The sequence below is a fragment of the Nerophis lumbriciformis genome, linkage group LG11 (assembly GCF_033978685.3).
Source record: "Nerophis lumbriciformis linkage group LG11, RoL_Nlum_v2.1, whole genome shotgun sequence".
Taxonomy (NCBI): Eukaryota; Metazoa; Chordata; class Actinopteri; order Syngnathiformes; family Syngnathidae; genus Nerophis; species Nerophis lumbriciformis.
The window spans coordinates 46,356,022-46,381,619 of record NC_084558.2 but is presented as its reverse complement, the minus strand read 5'-3'; the positions used below and the strand labels follow the sequence as shown (position 1 = coordinate 46,381,619).

At 41.3% G+C, this 25,598-nt stretch overlaps 1 protein-coding gene across 1 annotated transcript; it reads right to left on the bottom strand.

The window, feature by feature from the left end:
- Positions 1-1,165: 1,165 nt before the first annotated feature.
- Positions 1,166-25,168, bottom strand: ptcd2 (pentatricopeptide repeat domain 2). Its single transcript, XM_061966486.1, has 10 exons — positions 25,031-25,168; positions 22,097-22,189; positions 21,890-22,019; positions 21,697-21,814; positions 17,178-17,256; positions 17,031-17,122; positions 13,323-13,436; positions 13,187-13,261; positions 6,176-6,289; positions 1,166-1,526 (listed from the first exon to the last, which is right to left on the bottom strand). Exons 1-10 carry the CDS (start codon positions 25,140-25,142, stop codon positions 1,305-1,307), a joined length of 1,149 nt encoding a protein of 382 aa, XP_061822470.1. The 5' UTR covers positions 25,143-25,168; the 3' UTR covers positions 1,166-1,304.
- Positions 25,169-25,598: the final 430 nt, after the last annotated feature.

Sequence of the window (25,598 nt, the reverse complement as noted above, 5' to 3'; positions counted from 1 at the left end):
TTTATTTTTTATCGTGTTCTGTTTGTGTTGTGTTGTTTGCTCGGTACTCGTTTTATCTTTTAACCTGTCCATTGTACAGCACTTTGGCTACCCCTGTGGTAAATTTTAAATGTGCTTTATAAATAAAGTTGATTTGATTTGATTTGATTTATGTACCTTTCAGCATTAATGGTGCCTTCACAGATGTGTAAGTTACCCATGCCTTGAACACTAATACACCACCATACCATCACAGATGCTGGCTGTTCAACTTTGCGCCTATAACAATCCGGATGGTTCTTTTCCTCTTTGGTCCGGAGAACACGACGTCCACAGTTTCCTAAAACAATTTGAAATGTGGACTCGTCAGACCACAGAACACTTTTCCACTTTGTATCAGTCCATCTTAGATGAGCTCAGGCCCAGCGAAGCCGACGGCGTTTCTGGGTGTTGTTGATAAACGGTTTTCGCCTTGCATAGGAGAGTTTTAACTTTAACTGTAGTTACTGACAGTGGATTTCTTTAGTGTTCCTGAGCCCATGTGGTGATATCCTTTACACACTGATGTCGCTTGTTGATGCAGTACAGCCTGAGGGATCGAAGGTCACGGGCTTAGCTGTTTACGTGCAGTGATTTCTCCAGATTCTCTTAACCCTTTGATGATATTACGGACCGTAGATGGTGAAATCCCTAAATTCCTTGCAATAGCTGGTTGAGAAAGGTTTTTCTTAAACTGTTCAACAATTTGCTCACGCATTTGTTTGACAAAGTGGTGACACCTGCCCCATCCTTATTTGTGAATGACTGAGCATTTCATGGAATCTACTTTTATACCCAATCATGGCACCCACCTGTTCCCAATTTGCCTGTTCACCTGTGGGATGTTCCAAATAAGTGTTTGATGAGCATTCCTCAACTTAATCAGTATTTATTGCCACCTTTCCCAACTTCTTTGTCACATGTTGCTGGCATCAAATTCTAAAGTTAATGATTATTTGCAAAAAAAAAATGTTTATCAGTTTGAACATCAAATATGTTGTCTTTGTCGCATATTCAACTGAATATGGGTTGAAAATGATTTGCAAATCATTGTATTCTGTTTATATTTACATCTAACACAATTTCCCAAATCATATGGAAACGGGGTTTGTATTTTGTAGTTTGAAAAGAGAAGTTTACCAAAACGTTTCTTTTTATGGGTCAAAATATTTTCTTTTATTAAACCCGTCATTCATATCCTGCTTAGTATTGATACAAATATAGCAGCTTTGATCAAACACAGACAGGGTCCAATGGCAACGTTACCTCGGATCAGGCCGAGCAGGTCACTCTGACAGCAGAATGGAGATGAGAGGATTCCTCGTCTTTCTACTGAACCGTCTCTCCTTCATAATGGGCGACGTGCTCCTCTTGGTGGTGAGCGTTTCGCACAGCATGTCATCGAGGGTCCGCCGGGTCACCAGACCGGCTTGCTCCAGCCGAGAGGTGACCTGTTCCGCTTTCGCTTTTTCTTTCCCGTCCTCCGTTTGCAAATGCAAAGAATCCAGCTGTGGGTAGAAGTCGCAGGAGTTAGTGCACCAGTGATATCTTACTGCCAAAGAAAAAAAAGGCAAGAAGTTTCCCTTACCACTAGGGATGATACTCGAAACCGGGCTTCCCGGTTGTTCGATAAGAAAAGAACCGAGTCCTCGGACTCGAATCCCTTTTTAAGAACCGGTACCCGTTATCGAGACCACTATACCAGGGGTGCTCACACTTTTTCTGCAGGCGAGCTACTTTTCAATTGATGAAGTCGTGGGGATCTACCTCATTCATATATATAATTTATATTTAATTATTTATGAAATATATGTTTTTGTTAACAAGTTAAAGGTGTTTAATGATAATACAAGCATGTTTAACACATATAATTAATATTGTTAATAAGTTAAAGGTGTTTAAAGATAATGCAAGCATGTTTAACACATATAGTTAATATTGTTAATAAATTAAAGGTGTTTAATGATAATAAAAGAATGTTTAACACATAGTTAATATTGTTAACAAGTTAAAGGTGTTTAAAGATAATACAAGCACGTTTAACACTTATAGTTAATATTGGTATTAAGTTAAAGATGTTTAAATATAATACAAGCATGTTTAACACATATAGTTAATATTGTTAACAACTTAAAGGTGTTTAATGGTAATACAAGCATGTTTAACACATATTGTTAATAAGTTAAAGGTGTTTAAAGATAATACAAGCATGTTTAACACAGTTAATATTGTTAACAAGTTAAAGGTGTTTAAAGATAATACAAGCATGTTTAACACTTATAGTTAATATTGGTAATAAGTTAAAGGTGTTTAAAGATAATACAAGCATGTTTAACATATATAGTTAATATTGTTAACAACTTAAAGGTGGTTAAAGATAATGCAAGCATGTTTAACACATATAGTTAATATTGGTAATAAGTTAAAGGTGTTTAAAGATAATACAAGCATGTTTAACACATATAGTTAATATTGTTAATAAGTTAAATGTGTTTAAAGATAATACAAGCATGTTTAACACAGTTAATATTGTTAACAAGTTAATGGTGTTTAAAGATAATACAAGCATGTTTAACACTTATAGTTAATATTGGTAATAAGTTAAATGTGTTTAAAGATAATACAAGCATGTTTAACATATATAGTTAATATTGTTAACAACTTAAAGGTGGTTAAAGATAATGCAAGCATGTTTAACACATATAGTTAATATTGGTAATAAGTTAAAGGTGTTTAAAGATAATACAAGCATGTTTAACACATATAGTTAATATTGTTAATAAGTTAAAGGTGTTTAAAGATAATACAAGCATGTTTAACACAGTTAATATTGTTAACAAGTTAATGGTGTTTAAAGATAATACAAGCATGTTTAACACTTATAGTTAATATTGGTAATAAGTTAAAGGTGTTTAAAGATAATACAAGCATGTTTAACATATATAGTTAATATTGTTAACAAGTTAAAGGTGTTTAAAGATAATACAAGCGTGTTTAACACAGTTAATATTGTTAACAAGTTAAAGGTGTTTAATGATAATACAAGCATGTTTAACACATATGGTTAATATTGTTAACAAGTTAAAGGTGTTTAAAGATAATACAAGCATGTTTAACACTTATAGTTAATATTGGTAATAAGTTAAAGGTGTTTAAAGATAATACAAGCATGTTTAACACATAGTTAATATTGTTAACAAGTTAAATGTGTTTAATGGTAATACAAGCATGTTTAACACAAATAGTTAATATTGTTAACAAGTTAAAGGTGTTTAAAGATAATACAAGCGTGTTTAACACATTTAATATTGTTAACAAGTTAAAGGTGTTTAATAATAATACAAGCATGTTTAACACATATAGTTAATATTGTTAATAAGTTAAAGGTGTTTAAAGATAATACAAGCATGTTTAACACATATAGTTAATATTGTTAATAAGTTAAAAGTGTTTAAAGATAATAAAAGCATGTTTAACACATATAGATTCCTTTCTTTCATGAAGACAAGAATATAAGTTGGTGTATTACCTGATGCTGATGACTTGCATTGATAGGAATCAGACAGTAGTGCTGATAATGTCCGCATTTTCGAATGGAGGAGAAAAAAGTCCTCCTTGCTGTCCAATACCACATGAAAGTGGTTGGTTTTTGGCATCTTATTTATCCAGCTTCCGTACTCCTTTGTATAAACTTACAATAAATACATTGAGGGCGGCATGGCGTAGTGGGTAGAGCAACCGTGCCAGAAACCTGAGGGTTGCAGGTTCGCTCCCCGCCTCTTACCATCCAAAAAATCGCTGCCGTTGTGTCCTTGGGCGGGACACTTCACCCTTTGCACCCGGTGCCGCTCACACCGGTGAATTGAATGATGAATGATAGGTGGTGGTCGGAGGGGCCGTCGGCGCAAATTGCAGCCACGCTTCTGTCAGTCTACCCCAGGGCAGCTGTGGCTATCAGAGTAGCTTACCACCACCAGGTGTGAATGATTGATGGGTTCCACATGTAAAGCGACTTTGGGTACTTAGAAAAGCGCTATATAAATCCCAGTTATTATTATTATTGTCGGCAAACTCCGTAGCTTGTGCACGCCAGCTTTCTGAGAGTCTTATTTTGTTAGCGCAGGCAGGATGAAGCAGAGCTTTTATTGTGCAACTGTGCAGTCGGTCTTTGGAGTTTTGACGACAGGTACGGCGCCAGAGTCTGTTGAAATAAAGTGTTTCTCGCCTTCCTGTCGGTAATTTTAATGAGCTGGCAGCAGCCAGCGTCATCTCAGAAGACCCTCGGGTGCCGCGAATGTCAATCAAGTGACGAAAGTGACGTCATAGTGAAGATTTATGATCGCTCATTTTTAGGAATATTTTTTTAATGCCTGGCTGGTGATCGACTGACACACCCTCCGAGATCGACCGGTAGCTCGCGATCGACGTAATGAGCACCCCTGCACTATACTAAAGAAAAAGAGTTGGTTCTTTATTCGAATCCCTGGGAACGAATCCCGTCCCGACCAGAAATGCCCCGTGAGACATCACAAGAAATGACGTCACATAGCTCAGTCATTAGGCGCAGATAGGGAAAGCAGGAAAAACAATGGACCGGAAAAAGCGCTCCAAGGTGGAATAAAGTTCAAAACAAAACTTTACTGAAAGATTTAAGCAGGGTACAAACACACGACGAACACTTTTACGACCAACCGGAAACATAGCAACCAGGCTAGCAACGCACCTCCTTTACGGCGGCTGTCGCAACGTTCTTAAAACAACCGCAGCACGTACATATATATACAACATATATCTCCCTTTTTTAACTTTTGTTTTTCTTAACTTGTAAACAAAACAAAATCGCACTGTATATGTGTTGTCTGTCTAATTATAAATAATGCAGACGAGGCGTGTTGGCTGAGTTCTTGACGTTGACTTTCACAGCGTGCTCATAACCTCATTGTTAGCTGCCGGGTGGCGACATGCAACAACACTTTTCGGGGCTACCGCGCATGCTCGTCACTCCCGTTGCATGCTGGGTAGTGTAGTTGTTTTATTCCCTAACCTAGCTCATAACATCACATCTTTCCCTCTTTTAAATGTCTAAACAACCTATCTCTCCGACCTCCTTCAGCCTTACTGCCCCACCCGATCCCTAAGATCAGCCGATCAGCTGCTACTGACGGTCCCTGACACAAGGCTGAAGTTTAGAGGTGACAGAGCTTTCGCCGTTGCTGCTCCCAAGCTCTGGAACGACCTACCTCTGGGTGTTGGACAAGCCTCCTCTCTTCCTGTTTTTAAATCTCTCTGAAAAACGTACTTTTATTCCATGGCTTTTAACACAGAGTGATATCCATCCTGCAACGGCGCCCCATAATACACCTGCTGTGAACCTGTTTTTATGTTTTTATTTATTCTATTTTATTTATTTATTTATTTTTTATCGTGTTCTGTTCGTGTTGTGTTGTGTTTGCTCGGTACTCGTATTATCTTTTAACCTGCCCATTGTACAGCACTTTGGCTACCCCTGTGGTCAATTTTAAATGTGCTTTATAAATAAAGTTGATTTGATAAAGAAATAATGTTAACTCAATAAAGTGTATTTCTTTTTTTAGCTTTAACTTTTCATTTTTCAGCATTGTAACCACATTCGCAAACAACTTTTCTCTTCATAGAATTTTTTCTTTCAATAAAGAAATAAAGTGCAAAAATGTCAAAGCATCATAACAAACAGTTATGTCAAATAGCAGCAGAAGTGCACTTTTTGGAGAGCTGTATTATTTTCAGTTTTGTGCCCAAGGGACTAATTTTATTTAACACTATATTATTATTTATACACATATAGTGATCACAGAGACATGTTGTTTTTGTGTTACTGTATTTATTTGTTTTTCTGAAAAATCCCACTTAATATACTTTGGGTAACAACAGTCAATATTTATTTATTTTATTTTATATTTTTAGGGGGGTAACAATCAATATTTATTTATTTATTAGATTTTATTTTTTTCTTATATAATAAAAGTGAGCTTTTGTTGAACCAAATATTGTGTTTTTTTTCCATATACAACAACCTATCTGGACTCAATAAGACAATCGATAAGGAATCGGTTCTATAAGAGGATTCAATAATAGGCTCAAACTCGATAATTTCTTATCAAACATCATCCCTACTTACCACCTCTCGAGAAAACTCAAGCTTGCTGATAAGAGAGGGACTTTTAGAATGTGTGGCGGCAGAGAGGAGCGTGATGGCATACTCAGTGGCTCCTGACATAGCGAGCAGTAAAACCTGGAGGGGGAAAAAAACAATTAAAAAACAAGGGATGCAGTGAGCATCAAGGGTTGGAATTGGGGGGTTAAATCACCAAAAATGATTCCCGGGCGCGGCCACAGCTGCTGCCCACTGCTCCCCTCACCTCCCAGGGGATGGGTCAAATGCAGAGGACAAATGTCACCACACCTAGTGTGTGTGTGAAAATCATTGGTACTTTAACTTAATTATATTGCAATATAGCTCGGTTGGTAGAGCGGCCGTGCCAGCAACTTGAGGGCTCCCGGTTCGATTCTCGCCTCCGCCACCCTAGTCACTGCCATAATGTCCTTGGGCAAGACGCTTTACCCAGTGCCATTCATGTAACTTAGGTATTGGGTTTCACTATGTAAAGCGCTTTGAGTCAATAGAGAAAAGCGCTATATAAGCTATATAACTTAGTATAACTTAACTTAATATTAAGAGTGTCAGCCCTGAGATCGGTAAGTTGTGAGTTCAAACCCCCGGCCGAGTCATACCAAAGACTATAAAAATGGGACCCATTACCTCCCTGCTTGACACTCATCATCAAGGGTTGGAATTGGGGGTTAAATCACCAAAAATGATTCCCGGGCGCGGCCACCGGTGCTGCCCACTGCTCCCCTCACCTCCCAGGGGGTGAACAAGGGAGCTGTTCAAATGCAGAGGACAAATTTCACCACACCTAGTGTGCGTGTGACAATCATTGGTACTTTAACTTAAAGTTTAGCCTGAATGGAGAGCTAATGGGTCCTTTTGTTTTGTTTGATCAGCAGTTTTATTGCCGTCTTACAAACAATTAAGGTATGTAAATAAACATTACTGTGTAAATAACTCATTTCACAACGTATAGATCTGCGGCTAATATATGGAAACATTTTTTTTTCTTCTAAAATGTAGTGGGTGCTGCGCTCTATGGTATTTGTACATTAATGGCACTCACAAGTATGGAAGAATCGACCACAGAAAGTATTATTTGTGAGGAGACCGGACTCTTGTGGAAAAAAATGCCAAAGCAGACTTATAGCACAGCAGAGGAAAAGACTAACTACCGCTTGTTTAGCGGCGCCTCTTCCAAAAGCACATACACACACCCCTCCCTTCTCCCCCTCTGTCAGCTCCTTCTTTGCCTATGTTACTGAAAGTGGATTTTACTTATTAAAATGTTAATATTGTAGCAATATGGTTGTTAAAGTTCAGGATGTGTGTGATTTCTGATAGTTTTTGAGGGCACCAAAGACCCCCTTGTTATGTTAGTTGTATTTACATTACTGCACAGCACTTAATACTGTGTTCGACGTGTACAAACCTTCACTAAAATATGGACTTTTGTCGAGGCTGGAAGATATTATTTGTATTTACATTGTTTCTTATGGAGAAATTTGCCTCTCTTTACAAATTTTGGATTTTAGAACCCTGTTCAAGAACCGATTAAGTTGAGGTTCCACTGTATCTATCGAACGAGTATGACGATCCTCCTGGTAGGGGTGTATCCCTTTATGGAGGATGCCTGTGCGTGACTTTGTTTAACGTGGGGAGACTGGTGCACAGACAGTCACCACGCGAAACCTTGACAGAATTGGGTCAGGGTCCAGTGGCATGGAGTCCAAGACGACTGGGGACCCTTTTCTGCTGCAGCCTTCTTCCGCCATCGCAGCCGTTGTGGTAGTTCTTAAATCTACCGTCTTCCGCCTGCTCCGCCGTTGAGGTCTTCACCGTATCCCCGACTAGGGGGAAGTCAGGTACTAGGCCTTTGCCAAGGGCCACCTGGGGTAACAGTAGTAACGGGGTTAACCTCCTAGTGCCCCAAGACCCCATAGAGGAGCCTCCACTGCCGGATGCACTTTAACGTCATGCCCAGGACTCTCCACTGTATCACTATACGGTTGATACTACAGTGATTAAATCGACATTTTTTTTTACCATCAAAAATAATGTCGTCTTTTTTGTTATTGTTTACAAACTTGGGAAATAAGAGCCAATAGTAGTTTTGGATTTTGTTCAGTTATTTTGCACTATGGACTTGATTATACATTTTGTATGTAATAAAAATGGAATAAGGAAATAATCGAAACATTTTCAGTGTAAGCTTTGATATGGATAATTCTGCCCCTGTACACTTGGTATTGGATCGATACACACATTTGTTGTATCCCCAAAACGAATATAAAGTAGTCATAAACAGAAGAATAAGCACTAAATACATTTTAACACAAGTATAATAATAATACTGTATTTTCCGGACTATAAGCCGCTACTTTTTTCCTACGTTTTGAACACTGGGGTTTGTAAAATGGTCCGGCTAATTTATTTTTCTTCGGTAACGGTCATAATGTTTTGTATTCAACAAATAGTTTTCATATTACACCGACAAAGACACTGAAAGGGTGTGTTATTGTTTGTGCTACGGTGCCATCTTTTGGACGACTTCGCTCGCTTCAGGTTCTGTGGGTTGAAAATGTACTTCCTGTTTCTGTGCCTTGAACCGGAAGTATATCCCGTTTCGTCCATAGCGCGTCTGCTCGATAGTATTGTTCATTAAATACTCCAAGCAACGTTTGTAAGTTTTACAATGTAACTACAACAATTCACACTTACTAAACCGTCCCATGCGTGATGTCTGTAGGAGTGTTTTCATGAATATTTGGATGTGCTACGGTGATGTAATTAAGATAGCGTCGTTAGCATTAGTGAATGTGCTAACACATTTACAAGTGTCTTGTGTTGTATTATTAACTTACAAAGGCATCCTTTTTGTATTGTTTCAGTTTCGTAAATTCACCACTGTGGAGTTATTGAGTCTGTTTAGCTTCCGCAGCTATTGGGTCCATGACGATGACTTCTGTTTTGTTTGATTTACCGTTTTACTGCCGTGTTACAGGCAGCATTTGGAAACAAAATAAGGTAACATTTAAAAATATTTTGTACCGGTATACCAGGGGTCCCCAACCTTTTTGAAGGCAAGAGCTACTTCTTGGGTACTGATTAATGCGAAGGGCTACCAGTTTGATACACACTTAAATAAATTGCCAGAAATAGCCAATTTGCTCAATTTACCTATAACTCTATGTTATTAATAATTAATGATATTTATCTTTTTGGAAACACTGATCATCTTAATGATTTCTCACAATAAATATATATAGAAACAGATAAATATCAATATGCAACACTTTATTTTTATATTTTCTCTAAGTGCACATTTTTCAAATTGAACATTTTCAAATGATCACTTCTAAGGCAGTCTTGTGAAATCACAATATCCCATTTTAACTAGCTAGCCACTAACATTTTTTTAACAAATCATGAATTACTTTGCACCATGTTTGTACAAATAATAACTCATGTAAAATACAAAAGTCAACTCTCAAATTTTTAAATAAATCATGTCACACTTTCAACTGGACACCAAATCTGTTATCTGTTTCTTTGTCAGTTAGCAAAGACCAAGTCTTTAAAATATTTTCTTGGATTTTCAAATTTTATTTGAGTTTTGTCTCTCTTAGAATTAAAAATGTCGAGCAAAGCGAGACCAGCTTGCTAGTAAATAAATACAATTTAAAAAATAGAGGCAGCTCACTGGTAAGTGCTGCTATTTGAGCTATTTTTAGAACAGGCCAGCAGGCTACTCATCTGGTCCTTACGGGCTACCTGGTGCCCGCGGGCACCGCGTTGGTGACCCCTGCGGTATACTGTATATATCTGCGGCCTATGGTCCGGTGCGGCTAATATGTATAAAACCTTTAGTTCTTCTAAAATTTGTTGGGTGCGGCTTAAAGGGGAACATTATCACAATTTCAGAAGGGTTAAAACCATTAAAAATCAGTTCCCAGTGGCTTATTTTATTTTTCGAAGTTTTTTTCAAAATTTTACCCATCACGCAATATCCCTAAAAAAAAGCTTCAAAGTGCCTAAATTTAACCATCGTTATATACACCCGTCCATTTTCCTGTGACGTCACATAGTGAAGCCAACACAAACAAACATGGCGGAAAGAACAGCAAGCTATAGCGACATTAGCTCGGATTCAGACTCGGATTTCAGCGGCTTAAGCGATTCAACAGATTACGCATGTATTGAAATGGATGGTTGTAGTGTGGAGGCAGGTAGCGAAAACGAAATTGAAGAAGAAACTGAAGCTATTGAGCCATATCGGTTTGAACCGTATGCAAGCGAAACCGACGAAAACGACACGCCAGCCAGCGACACGGGAGAAAGCGAGGACGAATTCGGCGATCGCCTTCCAACCAACGATTGGTATGTGTTTGTTTGGCATTAAAGGAAACTAACAACTATGAACTAGGTTTACAGCATATGAAATACATTTGGCAACAACATGCACTTTGAGAGTGCAGACAGCCCAATTTTCATCAATTAATATATTCTGTAGACATACCCTCATCCGCACTCTTTTCCTGAAAGCTGATCTGTCCAGTTTTGGAGTTGATGTCAGCAGGCCAGGGAAGCTAGGGTCCATAGGGGGTTTAGCTCGCTCGTCTGCGGGAACAAACTGCCGCCATTGCTTGCCGTGCTACCGAGGTCCTTTGTCCCTGAATTGCTCACACACTCCGGCAGATTCAATGGGGGTCTGGCGGCAGATTTCTTTGACTTTATCGTTGGAAATGCATCTGCTTTGAGTGTCGCAGGATATCCACACATTCTTGCCATCTCTGTCGTAGCATAGCTTTCGTCGGTAAAGTGTGCGGAAACAAACGTCCAATTTCTTGCCACTTTCGCATCTTTGGGCCACTGGTGCAACTTGAATCCGTCCCTGTTCGTGTTGTTACACCCTCCGACAACACACCGACGAGGCATGATGTCTCCAAGGTACGGAAAACAGTCGAAAAAACGGAAAATAACAGAGCTGATTTGACTCGGTGTTTGAGAAAATGGCGGATTGCTTCCCGATGTGACGCCACGTTGTGACGTCATCGCTCCGAGAGCGAATAATAGAAAGGCGTTTAATTCGCCAAAATTCACCCATTTAGGGTTCGAAAATCGGTTAAAAAAATATATGGTCTTTTTTCTGCAACATCAAGGTATATATTGACGCTTACATAGGTCTGGTGATAATGTTCCCCTTTAAATACTGGTGCGCTCTATAACCCGGAAAATACGGTAGTTTTGCAACAATAATACAACTGGAAATTAAGCATTCATCAGCAGCTAAATTACCAGATTTTGGGAAAAAAATATAATATATGTTTTTCCATATATTCGCCGCACCGAAATGAAGTTAGTTATTTTCACAGAAAATGTTTGTAAATGTTTAATTACATACCTTCTTTGTTTCCAAACAGTAAAACAAAACAGAAGTCATCGCGATGGACCCACTGAGCGAGGTCTCCAATCAGCTAAACAGACTCAATTACTCCACGGGGAAGTTTTGGCAAATTTACTGAGGAATGTGTGTAACTGAAACAATACAAAAAGAATGCCGCTGTGAGGTAATGATACTAACACAGGCACTCGTAAACGTGTTAGCATATTAGCTCATGCTAACGATGCTAGCGTCATAACATCACGAACAAATACGCATGAAAACACTCCGACATACATCACACATGGGACGGTTTAGTAAGTACGAATTGTTTTAGTTGTATTGTAAAACTCACAAACGTTGCTTGGAGTGATGAATGATGAATCCATGCGAGTAAAAATGGAGCAATATTTCTACTTCCAGTTGAAAGCTCTAAAAAAAAAAAAAGGCACTGCAGCAGATAGAGTGAGCAAACTCGTCCAAAAGATGGCACCATAGCACAAGCAGTAACACCTTTTCAGTGTATTTGCTAGTTTTTTTTTTGTTTTTTTAACTATTTGCATTATGGCCGTCAGCAAAGAAAAATCTATAAGTTAGCCGCAATGTTTTATAAGCCGCTGGGTTCAAAGCGTAGGTAAAAAGTAGTGGCTTATAGTCTGGAATTTACAGTAGGAGCCTTCGTAACCCGTTTTGAAATGGTTCTATTATCATTTCTATGTCAAATAATATATTGTAATTAGAGATGTCCGATAATAACGGGCTGCCGAGATTATCGGCCGATAAATGCTTTAAAATGTAGTATCGGAAATTATCGGTATCGGTTTCAAAAAGCAAAATGTAAGACTTTTTAAAACACCGCTGTACGGAGTGGTACACGGACGTAGGGAGAAGTACAGAGCGCCAATAAAACTTAAAGGCACTGCCTTTGAGTGCCGGCCCAATCACATAATATCTACAGCTTTTCACACACACACAAGTGAATGCAAGCATACTTGGTCAACAGCCATACAGGTCACACTGAGGGTGGCCGTATGAACAACTTTAACACTGTAACAAATATGCGCCACACTGTGAACCCACACCAAACAAGAATGACAAACACATTTCGGGAGAACATCCGCACCGTAGCACAACATAAACACAACAGAACAAATACCTAAAACCCCTTGCAGCACTAACTCTTCCGAGACGCTACAATATACACCCCCGCTACCCCCACCCCCCCTCCCCACACACACACACCTCAACCCCGCGTCCCCCCACCTCAACCTTCTAATGCTCGCTCAGGGAGAGCATGTCCCAAATTCCAAGCTGCTGTTTTGAGGCATGTTAAAAAAAAAATGCGCTTTGTGACTTCAATAATAAATATGGCAGTGCCATGTTAGTATTTTTTTCCATAACTTGAGTTGATTTATTTTGGGAAACCTTGTTACATTGTTTAATGCATCCAGCGGGGCATCACAACAAAATTAGGCATAACAATGTGTTAATTCCACAACTGTATATATCGGTATCGGTTGATATCGGAATCGGTAATTAAAAGCCATTATCGGACATCTCTAGCCTGTACTTTGTATTGCAATAAATATTTGCGGCCATATTGCCCATCCCGACCCATGTGTTGGATGCAAACTCACCTTTAGGTTTTGGCACAACTGGTTCTCAGTGATCATTACTTGCGAAAACCACAACCGCGCCTTTTCTATGTCGTTCTAGAAGGAAAGATAAGAACACATTTAAATGATCCACAGACTAAATGAGGACAAAACAAACCTGTTTGAGTGCCAAGGCCACGGCGAAGCAGTAAGCACGTTGAGGGATGTAATGCCCTTTGGCCTGAGCCTCCTCCATGAGCGACGTGCATATGGTGTGCGACTCTGCCGTGTTCTGACCAAAACACAACATGTTTACTGTAAAAGCAGATGTTGAACCCATCCATCCATCCATCCATCCATCCATTTTCAACCACTTGTCCCTTTTGGGGTCGCGGGGGGTGCTGGCGCCTGTCTTAGCTGCATTCGGGCGGAAGGCGGGGTACACCCTGGACAAGTCGCCACCTCATCACAGGGCCAACACAGATAGACAGACAACATTCACACTCACATTCACACACTAGGGCCAATTTAGTGTTGCCAATCAACCTATCCCCAGGTGCATGTCTTTTGGAGGCAGGAGGAAGCCAGAGTCATTGTTTATCAAAAAGAGTCATTGTTTACCAAAAAGAGTAATTCTTTTTTTGAGCCAGTGACCAAAAGGAGTCAATCTTTACCAAAAGGAGTCATTCTTTACCAAAAGGAATGATTCTTTAGCAAAAGGAGTCGTTCTTCAGCAAAAGGTGTTGTTCTTTAGCAAAATTAGTCATTCTTTAGTAAAAGGGGTCATTCTTTGTTGGAGCAAGTTACCAAAAGGAGTCGTTCTTTAGCAAAAAGAGTCGTTCTTTAGCAAAAGGAGTCGTGCTTTAGCAAAAGGAGTCATTCTTTAGCAAAATGAGTCATTTTTTATCAAAAAGAGTCATTGTTTACCAAAAAGAGTCATTCTTTTTTGAGCCAGTGACCATAAGGAGTCATGCTTTACCAAAAGGAGTCGTTCTTCAGCAAAAGGAGTTGTTCTTTAGCAAAATTAGTCATTCTTTAGTAAAAAGAGTCATTCTTTTTTTGAGCCAGTGACCAAAAGGAGTCATTCTTTACCAAAAGAAGTCATTCTTTACCAAAAGGAGTCATTCTTTACCAAAAGGAGTCGTTTTTTAGCAAAAGGAGTTGTTCTTTAGCAAACTTAGTCGTTCTTTAGCAAAAGGAGTCATTATTTGTTGGAGCAAGTTACCAAAAGGAGTCGTTCTTTAGCAAAAGGAGTCGTTCTTTAGCAAAAGGAGTCATTGTTTATCAAAAAGGGTCCATCCATTTTCTACCGCTTGTCCCTTTTGGGGTCGCGGGGGGTGCTGGAGCCTGTCTCAGCTGCATTCGGGCGGAAGGCGGGGTACATTCTTTTTTTGAGCCAGTGACCAAAAGGAGTCATTCTTTACTAAAAGGAGTCATTCTTTACCAAAAGTAATGATTCTTTAGCAAAAGGAGTCGTTCTTCAGCAAAAGGTTGTTCTTTAACAAAATTAGTCGTTCTTTAGTGAAAGGAGTCATTCTTTGTTGGAGCAAGTTACTAAAAGGAGTCGTTCTTTAGCAAAAAGAGTCATTGTTTATCAAAAAGAGTCATTCTTTTTTTGAGCCAGTGACCAAAAGGAGTCATTCCTTACCAAAAGGAGTCATTCTTTACCAAAAGGAATGATTCTTTAGCAAAAGGAGTCGTTCTTCAGCAAAAGGAGTTGTTCTTTAGCAAAATTAGTCGTTCTTTAGTAAAAGGAGTCATTCTTTGTTGGAGCAAGTTACCAAAAGGAGTCGTTCTTTAGCAAAATGAGTCGTTCTTTAGCAAAAGGAGTCATTGTTTATCAAAAAGAGTCATTGTTTACCAAAAAGAGTCTTTCTTTTTTTGAGCCAGTGACCAAAAGGAGTCATTCTTTACCAAAAGGAGTCATTCTTTACCAAAAGGAATGATTCTTTAGCAAAATTAGTCGTCTTTTAGCAAAAGGAGTCATTCTTTGTTGGAGCAAGTTACCAAAAGGAGTCGTTCTTTAGTAAAAGGAGTCGTTCTTTAGCAAAAGGAGTCATTGTTTATCAAAAAGAGTCCATCCATCCATCCATTTTCTACCGCTTGTCCCTTTGGGGTCGCGGGGGGTGCTGGAGCCTGTCTCAGCTGCATTCGGGCGGAAGGCGAAGTGCACCCTGGACAAGTCGCCACCTCATCACAGGGCCAACACAGATAGACAGACAACATTCACACTCACATTCACACACTAGGGCCAATTTAGTGTTGCCAATCAACCTATCCCCAGGTGCATGTCTTTTGGAGGCAGGAGGAAGCCGGAGTCATTGTTTATCAAAAAGAGTCATTCTTTTTTTGAGCCAGTGACCAAAAGGAGTCATTCTTTACAAAAAGGAGTCATTCTTTACCAAAAGGAATGATTCTTTAGCAAAAGGAGTCATTCTTCAGCAAAAGGAGTTGTTCTTTAGCAAAATTAGTCATTCTTTAGTAAAAGGAGTCATTCTTTGTTGGAGCAAGCTACCAAAAGGAGTCGTTCTTTAGCAAAAGGAGTCGTTCTTTAGCAAAAGGAGTCGTTCTTTAGCAAAAGGAGTTATTTTTTATCAAAAAGAGTCATTGTTTACCAAAAAGAGTCGTTCTTTTTTTGAGCCAGTGACCATAAGGAGTCATTCTTTACCAAAAGGAGTCATTCTTCAGCAAAAGGAGTTGTTCTTTAGCAAAATTAGTCATTCTTTAGTAAAAAGAGTCATTCTTTTTTTGAGCCAGTGACCAAAAGGAGTCATTCTTTACCAAAAGAAGTCATTCTTTACCAAAAGGAGTCATTCTTTACCAAAATGAGTCGTTTTTTAGCAAAAGGAGTTGTTCTTTAGCAAACTTAGTCGTTCTTTAGCAAAAGGAGTCATTATTTGTTGGAGCAAGTTACCAAAAGGAGTCGTTCTTTAGCAAAAGGAGTCGTTCTTTAGCAAAAGGAGTCATTGTTTAGCAAAAAGAGTCCATCCATTTTCTACCGCTTTTGGGGTCGCGGGGGGTGCTGGAGCCTGTCTCAGCTGCATTTGGGCGGAAGGCGGGGTACATTCTTTTTTTTGAGCCAGTGACCAAAAGGAGTCATTCTTTACCAAAAGGAGTCTTTCTTTGTTGGAGCAAGTTACCAAAAGGAGTTGTTCTTTAGCCCTAGGAGTCATTGTTTATCAAAAAGAGTCATTGTTTACCAGAAAGAGTCATTCTTTTTTTGAGCCAGTGACCAAAAGGAGTCTTTCTTTACCAAAAGGAGTCATTCTTTACCAAAAGGAATGATTCTTTAGCAAAAGGAGTCGTTCTTCAGCAAAAGGAGTTGTTCTTTAGCAAAATTAGTCGTTCTTTAGCAAAAGGAGTCATTCTTTGTTGGAGCAAGTTACCAAAAGGAGTCGTTCTTTAGCAAAAGGAGTCATTGTTTATCAAAAAGAGTCCATCCAACCATCCATTTTCTACTGCTTGTCGCTTTTGGGGTCGCGGGGGGTGCTGGAGCCTGTTTCAGCTGCATTCGGGCGGAAGGCGAAGTGCACCCTGGACAAGTCGCCACCTCATCGCAGGGCCAACACAAATAGACAACATTCACAAACTAGGGCCAAATTAGTGTTGCCAATCAACCTATGCCCAGGTGCATGTCTTTTGGAGGTGGGAGGAAGCCGGAGTACCCGGAGGGAACCCACGCAGTTACGGGGAGATCATGCAAACTCAACACAGAAAAATCCCGAGCCTGGGATCGAACTCAGGACTACTCAGGACCTTCGTATTGTGAGGCACATGCACTAACCCCTGTTCCACCGTGCTGCCCAGATCTTGAACCCGTCTTATCTAAATAAATAACGACCTGACAAAATAAGAAGTAATCTACTCCAGTTGCACGGTGTATTACCAGCTTGTAGCATACGCCGGACGCCAGGATCTGCGTGCCATCGTTGAAGGCGACACCTTGGCTCTTCATGGACCTCAACACCTCCAGGGCGTCTGCGGTTGCAAGCACGTGAGAAACACTTCCTGCAGGGAAGATGAGGCGACTTACCTTCATGGTAGCCCTTCGTGAACAACATGTCCAGGACGATGTTGAAGGAGACGGGGTCCATGAAAAACCCTCTCATTTCCTGTTGGTAACAACAAAAGACCGATGGCACCGTTAAACACTTAAGACCTGATCTACTTAAGGTTTGTATGTACAGTGGAACGGAAGGGTGTAACGGTACGTGTATTTGTATTGAACCGTTTCGGTACGGGGGGTTCGGTTCGGAGGTGTACCGAACGAGTTTCCACACGGACATATTAAGTAGCGTACCGCACGTTGTGTAAACAATGCACACTGAGGCACGACACACGGCGTGCTAGCAGCGACCGGGCTAGGACAACAGAGCTGTAATACCCTCGTGCCTCGTTAAGATCTCCCGTTTGGGAACATTTGGGCTTCGCGGTGCGATACAACAATGGATAACATCGCTTCAACGAAGAGAAAGACGAACAAACACAGCTCCCACCGCATTCAAGCAGCCTCTCCTCGGCGAGTCAGGCAGGGCTAAAGCAATAACAAATGCCGTCTGTGTTTTTATAGCAGCAGATTTAAGACCATATTGCATTAAAAACTAGATTTTGAACCACTTCTATGGTGGAAGAACAATGAGCCCATATATCCTCTTACTGAAAAAGCTCTCTCCCGGTTGCAGTTAGTCCAGAATGCGGCAGCACGACTTTTAACAGGACCCAGGAAACCCGAGCATATAACCCCAATTCTTGAGAGTTTGCACTGGCTCCCTGTTCATTTTAGAATTGATTTTAAAACCTAGCTGTTTGTTTTTAAAGCTTTACATGGACTGGCACCTCAGTATATCTCGGACCTCATCCAAATCTGAGGTCCGAGAGCCAGCTCCTGCTCGTGGTGCCCAAGACCAGACTTAAAATCAGGAGAGACAGGGCCTTCCCTGTGGTCGGCCCTAAGCTCCGGAACACTCTGCCCCTCCATGTTCAAACTGCTTCCACAGTGGAGTGTTTTAAGTCTCGTCTTAAGACCCACTTTTATTCTTTGGCTTTTAACACTACATGAGTTGTGTGGTCTTCTGTCCTCTGTGTTTTTTTTAATACATTTTGATTTCTATTTACTGTTTTAATTGGTTTTACCCTTTAAAATAGTTTTTAATCATATTCATTTTTATATTGTTTTTATATTTATTTATTTTTTGTTTTTATTCAGTCATTGGTGGAGCATAATATTGTTTTTAATAGTTTTTAACATGGCTGTGCAGCACTATGGAAACATTCTTGTTGTTTAAATGTGCTATATAAATAAAGTGGATTGGATTGGATTGGATACTGCCAAGTTAGCCAGGCACTACCTCGCCATACCTGCTACTGCCGTGCCCAGCGAAAGGGTATTTTCCACAGCTGGAGACATTTTAACTGCAAGCAGGTCTGCTCTTTCTGCAGACAATGTGGATAAACTGATTTTTCTGGCAAAAAACAAGAAAATTGAGTGAAAGTCACCAGGGTTAAAGGCTGGGGGGAAGAAAAAGAAAAGTTAATCTGAGGCTGAATTGACTTGAAACTGTTTAAAGGGGAACATTTTTACAATTTCAGAATGGTCAAAACCATTAAAAATCAGTTCCCAGTGGCTTATTATATTTTTCGAAGTTTTTTTCAAAATTTTACCCATCACGCAATATCCCTAAAAAAAGCTTCAAAGTGCCTGATTTTAACCATCGTTATAAACACCCGTCCATTTTCCTGTGACGTCACATAGTGATGCCGATACAAACAAACATGGCGGAAAGAACAGCAAGCTATAGCGACATTAGCTCGGATTCAGACTCGGATTTCAGCGGCTTAAGCGATTCAACAGATTATGCATGTATTGAAACAGATAGTTGTAGTGTGGAGGCAGGTAGCGAAAACGAAATTGAAGAAGAAACTGAAGCTATTGAGCCATATCGGTTTGAACCGTATGCAAGCGAAACCGACGAAAACGACACGACAGCCAGCGACACGGGAGAAAGCGAGGACGAATTTGGCAATCGCCTTCTAACCAACGATCGGTATGTGTTTGTTTGGCATTAAAGGAAACTAACAACTATGAACTAGGTTTACAGCATATGAAATACATTTGGCAACAACATGCACTTTGAAAGTGCAGACAGCCCAATTTTCATCAATTAATATATTCTGTAGACATACCCTCATCCGCGCTCTTTTCCTGAAAGCTGATCTGTCCAGTTTTGGAGTTGATGTCAGCAGGCCAGGGAAGCTAGGGTCGATAGGGGGTTTAGCTCGCTCGTCTGTGGGAACAAACTGCCGCCATTGCTTGCCGTTCTACCGAGGCCCTTTGTCCCTGAATTGCTCACACACTCCGGCAGATTCAATGGGGGTCTGGCGCCAGATTTCTTTGACTTTATCGTTGGAAATGCATCTGCTTTGAGTGTCGCAGGATATCCACACATTCTTGCCATCTGTCGTAGCATAGCTTTCGTCAGGTAAAGTGTGCGGAACAAACGTCCAATTTCTTGCCACTTTCGCATCTTTGGGCCACTGGTGCAACTTGAATATGGCGTCACATTAGTGCCAAAAATCCGAGCGCATAAAAACTGTTATCGCGCGCTGATTCTCCACTTCGTGTGCGCGCGCGACACCCTTTTGCGCGCGCGTGGTGCCTTTTTGCGCGCGCGCGACACCTTTCTGCGCGCTCTCTGTGTACTCCTGGCATCTCTCCTCGCGCTGTCAAGTTTCTTTTTGGCACTTTGGGGGCGGGTATGCTTAGACAGCCCCTTCTTTCTGATTGGTCAGGCGAAAAATGCTGAAAAATGCTCAGAGCCAATCAGAAGTATAGCAGGGCGGGTAATCGTCAATATGTATCAAGATTTACGGAGGAAGAAGTGGATAAAAAAAATGTCGCGCGCTGATGAAGGTTATTTCATACCACATAAACACAATACAGAGTAATACAAAATGTGACCCAAATAAATAATAAGACAACAAACACCATAATCACATCTTTCACCCAGAACTGGTCCACAAGCAATAACATCCAACCATAACATTATTTTATATTTTCACTTCTTCTTGAACATTTGTTTTCTAATTTATGGAATTTCTTTTGATTCAGCCATAAAATTAATGAAATAATCTTTGAATTTTGTTTTTAAAATGTTAAAAATAGCTTTTAATAATGTATTCTGAAACAGTTTAAAATAATCAGAGAACTGACTAACACTGACCCTACACAACTATGTTGCACAATTAAGTCATTTTTTTTTTAAAGCGAAAGAGGTCATTTCAACAGGTACAGCATCCTATGTCATATCGACATGTAATAAGATTTGTAACAAGGCAAACCGTTTGTAAATTGGTCGAAAATCGAGCAAGTTATGGTAATTTAATTAGTACATGTACCATTGACATCAATGTAATGATTGAGGCTAGATGTCCGAGGTAAGATGGCTACAACGTTGCTACGCTGGAGAATTATTGGTCATATGAAAAATGCTCACAGCCAATCAGAAAGAAGGGGCCGTCTAAGCATACCCGCCCCCAAAGTGCCAAAAAGAAACATGACAGCGCGAGGAGAGATGCCAGGAGTACACAGAGAGCGCGCAGAAAGGCGCAAAAGGGTGTCGCGCGCGCGCACGAAGTGGAGAATCAGCGCGCGATAACAGTTTTTATGCGCTCGGATTTTTGGCACTAATGTGACGCCATACTTGAATCCGTCCCTGTTCGTGTTGTTACACCCTCCGACAACACACCGACGAGGCATGATGTCTCCAAGGTACGGAAAACTGTCGAAAAAAACGGAAAATAACAGAGCTGATTTGACTCGGTGTTTGAGAAAATGGCGGATTGCTTCCCGATGCGACGGCACGTTGTGACGTCATTGCTCCGAGAGCGAATATTAGAAAGGCGTTTAATTCGCCAAAATTCACCCAGAGTTCGGAAATCGGTTAAAAAAATATATGGTCTTTTTTCTGCAACATCAAGGTATATATTGACGCTTACATAGGTTTGGTGATAATGTTCCCCTTTAAGTATGTAGAAGAATTTTTTTTGTCATTTTATTTAATCTGAGCAATAACTTGAATCAGTTTAATGTTGCACATTATATGTGGAAATGTTGCACTTTATATGTAGAAAGGTTTTGTTAAGAAACCAATTCTGAGCCTTACCTTATTTAGTTTTTACTTTATATAAGTTGACTGCATTAACCCTGGCAATAGACCGTGTGTGTATATGTATGTTATTGTTATGCTTAGCATTCATGACTGCCTGCTGTTGCACTGATCAGCCTAGTGGTGGCTCACATCCATCACACACAGAGCTATTTTAAAGCAATGTTAAAAGGATAAAGCCATTGTTTACAAATTTTGGTAAATAAATAACCATAAAATGTATATTTTGTTGTTTTCTTACTGTACCGAAAATGAACCGAACCGTGACCTCTAAACCAAGGTACGTACCGAACGGAAATTGTTGTGTACCGTTACACCCTTAGTGGAACATTTAGTTTGGTATTTTGGTACCAAAATATTGGTATCGAGACAACCCTACACACCTACCTTGTCTGTAAGTACATCAGTGGCCATCTTGTCCAGACCCAGCTCGTAGCACAGTCTAAAGAAGAGAGGACCGAAATGGAAATATCCTTCCGCCGGATTGCGGTTCTCCGCATGGTACCTAGCGGAGTGCAAAGTGGAAAAGACACGTGACCGCACGGAGCGTGGCTCTCTTCTCTCGCCGCGTCGACGTCACCTGTAGATGGCGTGCCGCGCTATCGCCATGTCCTCCGCAGAGTGGCACAGGTGGAGCAGCATCTTCATCTCATCTTTCAAAATCAGACCGTTCCCCCGCAGCTTGCGGGCGAACTGCTCGAGGAAATTTCCTGCGGATGGGATGAATCACATGACCGGTAATGGTGACGTGTGTGTGTGTGCGTGACATCAAGTGGGGTTCATTTACCATCTGACTGAGTGATGAGGTGAGCCTTTGCCAGCTTCCTGCGCTGGAATTCTTGTAGCCCGATAATGTCATCTGAGAGGAGATACCTTCGAGCTGCACATTAATAAACACGGCGTTGAGGTTGCGTTGTGTATGGAAAACTATTTGTCATGCCTTACAAAATAAACTACAACAGACATATTGAAACTTGTAGAGACAGAATTTCTAGGCACAGTCAGGGCGTTGAGGGTAGAGATATGTCTGATAGTATCGGCCGATAAATGCTTTAAAATGTATTATCGGAAATTAATCGGTATCAACCTCCCGATTTTCCCGGGAGACTCCTGAATTTCAGTGCCCCTCCCGGGGCTACCATTCTCCCAAATTTCTCCTGATTTCCACCCGGACAACAATATTGGGGGCGTGCCTTTAGCGTCCTCTACAACCTGTCGTCACGTCCACTTACATAATATATATATATATATACATATATATATATACATATATAATATATGCGGCTTTTACTCACACGTAAGTGAATGCAACGTATACTTGATCAACAGCCATACAGGTCACACTGAGGATGGCCGTATAAACAACTTTAACACTGTTACAAATATGCGCCGCACTGTGAACCCACACCAAACAAGACTGACAAACACACTTCGGGAGAACATCCGCACCGTAACACAACATAAACACAACAGAACAAATACCCAGAAGCCCTTGCAGCACTAACTCTTCCGGGACGCTACAATATACACCCCCCGCGACCCCCCCCCCCCCATCTCCCGAATTCGGAGGTCTCAAGGTTGGCAAGTATGCTCTAGTATACTCTGGACTGAAGCTGTGTGCCTTCATTGTTTTTGTAGCTGTTGTTTTGAGGCATGTTTAAAAAAATTAAAAATAATGCACTTTTGTGGAAGTCAAAGTATAGTATTTCCCATAGTTGTAGTACCATCCATCCATCCATCCATCTTCTTCCGCTTATCCGAGGTCGGGTCGCGGGGGCAGCAGCCTAAGCAGGGAAGCCCAGACTTCCCTCTCCCCAGCCACTTCGTCCAGCTCCTCCCGGGGGATCCCGAGGAGTTCCCAGGCCAGCCGGGAGACATAGTCTTCCCAACGTGTCCTGGGTCTTCCCCGTGGCCTCCTACCGGTCGGACGTGCCCGAAACACCTCCCGAGGGAGGCGTTCGGGTGGCATCCTGACCAGATGCCCGAACCACCTCATCTGGCTCCTCTCGATGTGGAGGAGCAGCGGCTTTACTTTGAGCTCCCCCCGGATGACAGAGCTTCTCACCCTATCTCTAAGGGAGAGCCCCGCCACCCGGCGGAGGAAACTCATTTCGGCCGCTTGTACCCGTGATCTTGTCCTTTCGGTCATGACCCAAAGCTCATGACCATAGGTGAGGATGGGAACGTAGATCGACCGGTAAATCGAGAGCTTTGCCTTCCGGCTCAGCTCCTTCTTCACCACAACGGATCGATACAGCGTCCGCATTACTGAAGACGCCGCACCGATCCGCCTGTCGATCTCACGATCCACTCTTCTCTCTAGTTGTAGTGGGTATCAGGATTATCTCAGGGAGAGCATGTCCCAAATTCCAAGCTGCTGTTTTGAGGCATGTTAAAAAAAATTAATGCACTTTGTGACTTCAATAATAAATATGGCAGTGCCATGTTGGCATTTTTTTCCATAACTGGAGTCGAAGTTGTTCTCTTATTTTGGAAAACCTTGTTTTTGATTGATTGATTGAAACTAGTATTAATAGATTGCACAGTACAGTACATATTCCGTACAATTGACCACTAAATGGTAACACCCGAATAAGTTTTTCAACTTGTTTAAGTCGGGGTCCACGTTAATCAATTCATGGTAAAGTTACATTGTTTAATGCATCCAGTGGGGCATCACAACAAAATTAGGCATAATAACGTGTTAATTCCATGACTGTATATATCGGTATCGGTTGATATCGGAATCGGTAATCAAGAGTTGGACAATATCGGCAAAAAAAGCCATTATCGGACATCTCTAGTTGAGGGTATCTGGTTTGGTGGCTGCAGGATTAGGTCTCTGCTTTGGCCAAGATCTTCAGCTCTCACTGGATCGGTTCGCAGCCGAGCGTGAAGCGACTGGGATGAGAATCAGCACCTCCAAGTCCGAGTCCATGGTTCTCGCCCGGAAAAGGGTGGAGTGCCATCCCCGGGTTGGGGAGGAGATCTTTCCCCAAGTGGAGGAGATCAAGTACCTCGGAGTCTTGTTCACGAGTGAGGGAAGAGTGGATCGTGAGGTCGACAGGCGGATCGGTGCGGCGTCTTCGGTAATGCGGACGCTGTATCGGTCCGTTGTGATGAAGAAGGAGCAGAGCTCTCAATTTACCCGTCGACCTACGTTCCCATCCTCACCTATGGTCATGAGCTTTGGGTTATGACCGAAAGGACAAGATCACGGGTACAAGCGGCCGAAATGAGTTTCCTCCGCCGGGTGGCAGGGCTCTCCCTTAGAGATAGGGTGAGAAGCTCTGTCATCTCAAACTAAAGCCGCTGCTCCTCCACATCGAGAGGAGCCAGATGAGGTGGTTCGGGCATCTGGTCAGGATGCCACCCGAACGCCTCCCTAGGGAGGTGTTTTGGGCACGTCCAACCGGTAGGAGGCCACGGGGAAGACCCAGGACACGTTGGGAAGACTATGTCTCCCGGCTGGCCTGGGAACGCCTCGGGATCCCCCGGGAGGAGCTGGACGAAGTGGCTGGGGAGAGAGGGAAGTCTGGGCTTCCCTGCTTAGGCTGCTGCCCCCGCGACCCGACCTCAGATAAGCGGAAGAAGATGGATGGATGGATGTTTTGAAACTTATAACACCGTTCACGTAGTGCCTTGTGTTTTCTTCCAATACGAAAAAAAAAAAAATCAGCGGGATTTACTAAACAAAGACAGAAAAATGTGTTGCTTTTACCTCCAGAGCGCGACTCAACACAGCCCGGTTGTGACGAAGCAGACAATAATCCTATACGAGGTTTGTCACGCAGTAACGAACGACAACATAAGGCGAACGTCCGCAGCGCCATCTTGCACACCGACTGTACCAAGTCTGCCAAAACGAAGGTGGAGCTAAGAAACACACTAGAGCGTTTTAAAACGCTATCTACCAAATGTGAATGTTTATACGGTGTTTTCAATTATTTTTATATTTTCTATACCGATACAATAACTGGCTGTAACGTTTTGTTTATGTCTGTTTAATCACCACACCTAGTGTGTGTGACAATCATTGGTACTTTAACTTAACTATACGTAGTTGGTATATTCCAAAATGGCGGCCAAGAAAAACAAAAATACTGTATCGTCCTATAACCTTCAACTTTAACCTTTTCATTGTTTCACTGTTGCCACGGTTTCTTTTAATGAGTTATATTTTTTTAAACTATTTTTCAGTATTTTTTGCCGATAAATGACCCTCCTCTCCCAAATATTGTTATTTTTAACCAGCTGGTGGTGCTGTTGCAACGTCGTAGACTGAAGCA

Coding starts and splice junctions, on each gene's coding strand:
- ptcd2 (XM_061966486.1), bottom strand. CDS start 25,142: ATGGCGCTGCGGACGTTCGCCTTATGTTGTCGTTCGTTACTGCGTGAC. Junction 17,257..21,696: donor CTGATGTACTTACAGACAAG/GTAGGTGTGTAG, acceptor TGTTACCAACAG/GAAATGAGAGGGTTTTTCAT. Junction 17,123..17,177: donor CACGAAGGGCTACCATGAAG/GTAAGTCGCCTC, acceptor TTGCAACCGCAG/ACGCCCTGGAGGTGTTGAGG.